This window comes from Miscanthus floridulus, chromosome 5 (genome assembly GCF_019320115.1).
Source record: "Miscanthus floridulus cultivar M001 chromosome 5, ASM1932011v1, whole genome shotgun sequence".
NCBI lineage: Eukaryota > Viridiplantae > Streptophyta > Magnoliopsida > Poales > Poaceae > Miscanthus > Miscanthus floridulus.
In genome coordinates, this window is record NC_089584.1 from 83,755,201 (window position 1) to 83,761,953 (window position 6,753).

The 6,753-nt window shown below is 41.6% G+C and overlaps 1 protein-coding gene across 1 annotated transcript; it reads right to left on the reverse strand.

Annotated features, from left to right (window-relative positions):
- Window positions 1-906: 906 nt before the first annotated feature.
- Window positions 907-4,888, reverse strand: LOC136452495 (kinesin-like protein KIN-13B). The gene is made up of 12 exons (XM_066453106.1): window positions 4,618-4,888; window positions 4,348-4,518; window positions 3,608-3,793; window positions 3,394-3,495; window positions 3,243-3,320; window positions 3,080-3,161; window positions 2,845-3,004; window positions 2,450-2,752; window positions 2,129-2,347; window positions 1,596-2,049; window positions 1,456-1,521; window positions 907-1,373 (listed from the first exon to the last, which is right to left on the reverse strand). The coding sequence occupies exons 1-12, from the start codon at window positions 4,714-4,716 to the stop codon at window positions 1,194-1,196; spliced, it is 2,100 nt and encodes a 699-aa protein (XP_066309203.1). The 5' UTR covers window positions 4,717-4,888; the 3' UTR covers window positions 907-1,193.
- Window positions 4,889-6,753: the final 1,865 nt, after the last annotated feature.

Here is a 6,753-nt window from a genome sequence, read left to right on the forward strand (position 1 = left end):
ATATAAGTTTACTATATCTGCAGTTGTGCCAGAGGACAACTATTATGCATGTAATAAATATATAAATATATGTACGTGCTCCTGTAAAGATTATATACGCTGCTAACTCTGATTGACCGAAACTACGCCATCTAAAATACTGTTGCGGCTGATTTGCTGTGAGAGAAAAACACTGTTCCGATTGAAAAAATAACTTGAAAAAGACGGATTATAAGAGAAGCGAACAGAGCCATAGTTAGCTAGCCACGTGCGCAAGGGCGTGCCCTTTGTACTAGTAATTAACAATTAGGTCGCGACCTCCGGATAGCAACGCTGTTACAAAGCTGAACAATCCCTTGTCGCATAGAATTGCTTATATATAATTAAAAAAACAAGAAAAGCTACCTAGTTCACAAGAAAACTACTGTACTTGTCATATCATGAAGAATCGCATACACAATCCTACTTCTTAATACTACCATCACTTGGATTAAAGATTACAAACTAGGTATGGACAACTAACAGCCTGTTCGGCAGGCCGTAAACGATCGTATACGATCGTAGATTATAAGCTGGAACAGTATTTTTCTCTCACACCAAACCAGCCAACAATAAATAACCCATAATCCAACCCGGCCAGCCAACAGGCTATAAGATGATACAGAACCGCCTCCCTAGCTCTCAGCCCCACGTCCAGCTGCTTCTCCATTTCGGCGTTTGTGCCCACAGCTCGCGCAGTAACCTCTGCCAAAACAGGCGTTCCGAATCCGGAGTGCTAGACCGTGCAAATAACTGAGCAGCGCAGATGTATCATGCGTCTCGTCGTACAACAAACGTCAACAGACGTAAGTACGGGGTGTATTTGGCAAAAGCGTATGTGTATAACTGGATGATACCATACACTCTGGAAAATTTCATACATCAGAAAGGGGGGAAAATATATTTGTTGAGCTACAAATAAAACAGAGCATTCATGTGACACAGACAAATATAAGATATACACATTGGATGGAGCGCGGGAACACAAGGATGGCAACAGGCTGTGAACTAGACATCTAGTTCTGCGTTTCACTGGCACCTATGGGTCACAATTGCAGCACCAAGGCCACAGCAACACCGCATAGGTTGACGCCACCTGAGACTCTGGTAGAAATCACCAGTGCCCACCTTTTCCGGTGGCATCAAGGCAACAGATGAATCCGACGGAACTACGATCAAGGGCTCTGATCATATAGCAGCACGTTGTTCTCGTTCAAAAGCCTCTGGAACTGCTCCAACCGAGCCTGTAGGTCCACAATTCCAGCCGCCTTCTGTGAGAGTATAATGTTTAGTCTTGCGAGGTAATCATCAAGTTGGAAGCCAGGCTGGTCCGCTTCGCCTAATATGTTCATTTCCTGATCAAGGCAAAGGTGTTAGAGCAAAATGATTCAGCTACACAATGAGACAGTTTAGATCCGTAGGGTACTAAGAACTAACCTCTTTGAGGATGTCCAGAGTCTCTTCAACCTGCTTCCTATGAGCACTAACCAAGTCTTCCTCTTCCTGCAGCAATTATTTGAAGTCAATATTCACCTCAGTCATGTCGTGACAAGAAAATCTCATAGAGATAGCACTACCTGAAGAAGATTATTTAGATGCTCATCTTCATCTGGCTCAACCCTTCTAGTTGGGTAAGCAACGGAATTTCTCATGTTATTCCCCAAAGTGGTATCTTTAGCCTTCCTTGCTGGTTGCCTTCCCTGCTGATAAATTATATCTGGTACTTCAACTATGTTTGGTGCCATAAAGCCATTGCTTCTTTGTTCCCTCGAATAAGCACCATTTGATGAGGTGAACTCCACCGCATCCTTCACCTTGGGCATTCGTTCAACAAATGTCGGAGCAGGCTGTTCTTTAACGTACTGCCGCTTGGGCCAACCAAAATTGCTTCTCTCGGTGATATCATTCATCACCTCAGATGCAGAGAATGAGGGTACAACTGAAGGCAGTGGGGAAGGGCTCGACTCTCTCAAAGGCATTGCCAAAGACACATCTTTCTTGGCATTGCCTCCTTTTGACAGACTCTTCACTCTGAAAAATGAGATGTCTTGTGCATATTATAAGAACATGAGCAGTTATAGGAACAGAAATCATGGAGGTAAGTAATCACCTGTCAGCATATCTCAACGTGTTCAGAGTATGCTCGCAAGAGCCAGAACTAGGAGAAATGCATGATATCATGACAGTGCGTGAGTCTCCAATGAAAGAGTCCCGCAAGACTTCAGTTAATTTGCTACCTCGGAAAGGAATGTGAGTTTGATCATTATCAAGTGCTCTAATGCATTCCTTTAAGGCAAGCAAACTTTTATTGATCTCAGCACCCTCGATTCTGCATTGTGTTTCAGAAAGGACAGTTCGATAAACAAAATGCCAATACATTCACAAGGTACTGCAAACTAGAATAAAGGGGGTGGAAATTGTGAAAGGTGACCTTGTTTGTTTATCATTGTCAGTTGTATCAGCACCACGCTCACTGCCAGCAAGGTCAATAAATGACAACTTGCCGACTGGTCTGAGTGGTTTGGAGTCATTGCCATCCACACGGCGTTTAATGGCAAGCTGAAGAATGGCATGAGACCTCGAGGACTCTTCATTTGCACCGGTTGTGCCAGTACTTCTGGTAGCACTGCCTTTTTCAATCAACTCCTTGATAGTCTCAACATCAGAGACTCTATACTCTTGCAAACCAACAATACAAACCTTTTGCTTGCCATCCTCTCTCATGCAAAGTTTGCTGCATGAAGAAATTCAGATTCAAAATGTGAGGTATAGCAGGCACATAGATGTACACAATCCGTTAAAATCACAGATTTTGTGGTAACTCACCTCCTATCATTGAGAAGGTCAAATAATTTGCCACCATATATCTCAAAGAAGCTAGCATACAACTGAAATCCTTGGTTTCGATACGTATGGTGCATTAACCTCAAGATATCTTGGGAAGCCTTAAGTGGAAGGGGACGCATGGTATATGTCTTTCCACTACCTGAGTGGAGAATATTAGTTCAAATGATATCAAGTGTTCTGTGGATATAGGATCTAGAGAAGATTGGACATGTACCGGTTTGTCCATAAGCAAAACAAGTTGCTTTTGTTCGATTAAAAATTGCAGGAACCACAGGCTCCACTGTTTCACGATAAACCTGTAGGTTGGATAAAAACAGGACTGAGAATGGATGTACAATACTACCACTAATAGCAAAGAGTTTGCAGTATGTACACACCTCATCATTTGAAACATCTTCATCTAAGACAGCATCGAATACAAACTCATGCTTTTCGACATATTCAGTAAGGTCAACCTGTGAATAAATGTGCCAGATATTAAGATTCTCAAGATTGTCATAAGGAATGGCAATAGAAGAAAATGCAAACCTTAAGTTTAGTCTCATGGACAGTCAGAGAGTTTTGTTCAATGTCTATGATATCTTCTTCTTTCTTTGATACTTCCTTTTTGTTAAGTGGTCTTTTGCGCACCTGCATTTTATATGTCACATCAAAACTATTTGAAATGGACAGATTATGACATAACAGCTAAGGCAGCAAGAACTATTTATCAGCAAGTGTGTGACAAAACGAAGGAACCTACCACCACTTTGATTTTCGCGACAGGTGCTGCCTTTTCTTTCTCAGCAAAGGCCTTCAGGTAGTTACCATCAGGAAAAACAGTAGACTTGCTCATCAGCTTGTTTGCTGTGAATCTCATATCAGATTCATCTAGACCTCCTCCATAGCCAAACTCTTGGGCACCATCATACATCCCTGGTACTTGAAACTGTACACATGAAATACGAATTTTGGATTAAGTTGTTAAGAACTGTCAATGGGGAACTGATAAGGCATCTTTTTCTACAGCACCATATTTTCCGGGGAAAAGGTTAGGATTAAAGAAGGAATGAAGGATCATCACTGAATAAAAGTAGATGCATCTTCTGAACTAAAGGACCAGATTAAGTTCAACAATTCAAACAGACTGATAAATCAACATATACTAATGTGGTGTCCCATCTCAACAACCGACCATGATTCCACCAACAAAATATAAGTTTAGCATTCCAGTTTCTGTACATAAAAATCAGCACACGCCTAGATGACCCAGAAAAATGTGTGTTATCGAAGCCGATGACCAATCCAGAAACGAAATTAAAGCGATGTTTTCCCAATCCCATGACCCTCCCCGTTCACTTTAGCAACATCAGATCCAGCACGCCGACAGCATTCACGAACAATAAGATTTGTCCCAAACAAACAAGCGAGGTCACCGAAACAGAAGTAGCAACTGATGGAAAAATAATAATAATAATAAAGAGTGCAGATGATTGGCCTCACATCGGGGATTAGCTCCGTGTCGAAGGCATGGAGATCGAGCAACCCGGGACTGAGCTGCTGCCTCTGTCCCGGCGAGTCCCCAGCCGCGGCGTGCCCTCCGCGCAGCCGCGCCGGCGTCGCGGGCTCCACCGACACGAAGATCTCCCCGTCCCCGCGCCGCACCACGCCGCGCTGCACACCACAAAGCGACCCGCCAATGAGCTCCTCCCAGAAGAAAACGGAAAAGCTGGACCCCGCGCAGATCTCGATGAAGCACTAAGCCATCCGTACCTGCTGCGCCCACCGGCCGGCGGCACCGGCATTGGCGGGGACGTCGAAGAGGAGCTGCTCCGAGGAGTACCGCCGCCGCCCGCCGCCGCCTCCGTTCATCGTCGGTGCCGGCGAAAGAGGGGGAGCGGGCGACGCCGTGTGGAGGGGAGAAGGCCGAGGGGGTTGGTGGAGGGGACAACGGGAGGCGGAGGGGGGACGCGGCTCCTAGAGCCCTAGTGGACTAGAGTAAAAAAGACCTCTGTTTCGGAGAGCCGGAGAGGGGGGTGGTTTTACAGGTTGCACCCTGGGATTTGCGAGACGTTGTGTCGACGCCCCCAAGTTTGAATTTGGAGTGGAGTTAAGGCTGTGCTGCAGGTAGGGACGAAAAAAAGTGGGGCCCAGTTTAGTTCCCCAAGAATTTTGCAAAATTTTTCACATTCCCCGTCACATCGAATCTTTGGACGCATACATGAAGCATTAAATATAAATAAAAAATAAAACTAATTACACAGTTTAGACGAAATCCACGAGACGAATCTTTTAAGCCTAATTAGATTATGATTGAACACTAATTACCAAATAACAACGAAAACGCTACAGTATCCATTTTGCCAATTTTTTTTTTTGCATCTAAACAAGGCCTGGGGGTGCGTTGCGGTCTTCATTTTGAAGCGAGGGGACCTTTTGTTCAGCTGCTTTTTGGGGATTTTGTTAGGCAGCGCCTGTCTCGACCGTGGAACGGGCATTTCGTTATCCCTTCTTTTCGAAAATTTTCGTCAATTTTAGTATGGAGAGGTATCGTTGTCATCCATGTAAATGCGCTTAGTCTAAACAGCGAACGCCTGTCTAAATTAAATGTAGCGAACGATTTACAGATAATATCTTTCTTTTTATGGGAAAAAAATAATTTCTACCAGTTTTTTTTTTCTGGACGTGCGCCGCTTCAAGTTTTCACGCGCGCTTTCCCATACTGCTGACGTCATTCTTAAAAAGGTAAAACATTTATTTCAAATTGCTATAACTCCTGAACGGTATATCTATTTTTAATTCCGTCTGCACCGGTGTGTCCTATACGACGAGGCAAACAAAACTTGACCCCACATGAATATGTTTCGAAGAATTCTTTTTTTGAGTGGTAATTTATGTGTACTGACTTATAACAAATAACGCAGATAACTTAAACGTATAACTTTTACGTGACAAGTTATGCGTATAACTTTTACATATAACTTTTATGTGATAAGTTATGCACATAATTTATACATATAACTTACTATATGACAAAATTAGATGGCATGTATGTAAAACGTTAGATTTATAAGATATAGATGAACAAACTTATATGTATAAATCAACATTGATAGCTTATATTATAATAGCTTGTTTGTACAACATATAAGTTAGATGAACAAACTTGTATGTACAACTCAACATTAATAACTTATATTATAATAACTTGTTTGTATAACTTAGAAATATAACTTGATTAATAAATTAGATGTAAAGACGTATAAGTTATATTCCAGAACTTAGATGTGTAAATTAATATCATAACATATTAGCCAAAATATAAAAACATGGTGTACAAATTTATATTATACGTATATAACTAGTATATGATTAGAATCATATACGATCATGTAAAATACATAAGTTAATGTATGAAAATTAAAAGGCAAAGAAAAAAAGTAGAAATAAATAAAAGAAAAACTTGGAAACACAACTTATGTACAAAAGTTATCAAACACAACTTGTGTACATGAGTAATTCTATACAACTTGCCAACGCTGCCAAAAAACTAAAAAATAAAAATAAATAAAAGATGAATAAAAATGTAAAAAATAAAATAATACTAAAAAACACATAAAACAATAACTAAATAAAAATAAAAAAATAAAAAAAAGAGAGAAAGAAGCGCGTGCGTGCGGCAGGAGTGGGCGCATGCAAGAGTGTTGAAAAAATTATTGCTTTCTGCCTTCACACAAGCGTGCAGAAAAAGCTTGCAGCAGGAGTGGTGGGGATGCGCTCGGCGCGGTACAGTGAAATTGTTTGAATTGGAATTGGTGTGCACGGCCTACGTCACTTGGAGTCGATCGGCTCCTAAAAAAGAACGTTCACGAAAAAATGAATCTGGCGTAATAGGACAGAAAAGGAAAG

Bases quoted from the DNA above. Each gene is read 5' to 3' on its own strand.
- LOC136452495 (XM_066453106.1), bottom strand. From the start codon at position 4,716: ATGAACGGAGGCGGCGGCGGGCGGCGGCGGTACTCCTCGGAGCAGCTC. The intron at 1,522-1,595 runs GTAGTGCTATCT...TAATTGCTGCAG, and splicing joins ATCTAAATAATCTTCTTCAG to GAAGAGGAAGACTTGGTTAG. The intron at 1,374-1,455 runs GTTAGTTCTTAG...TGCCTTGATCAG, and splicing joins CTCTGGACATCCTCAAAGAG to GAAATGAACATATTAGGCGA.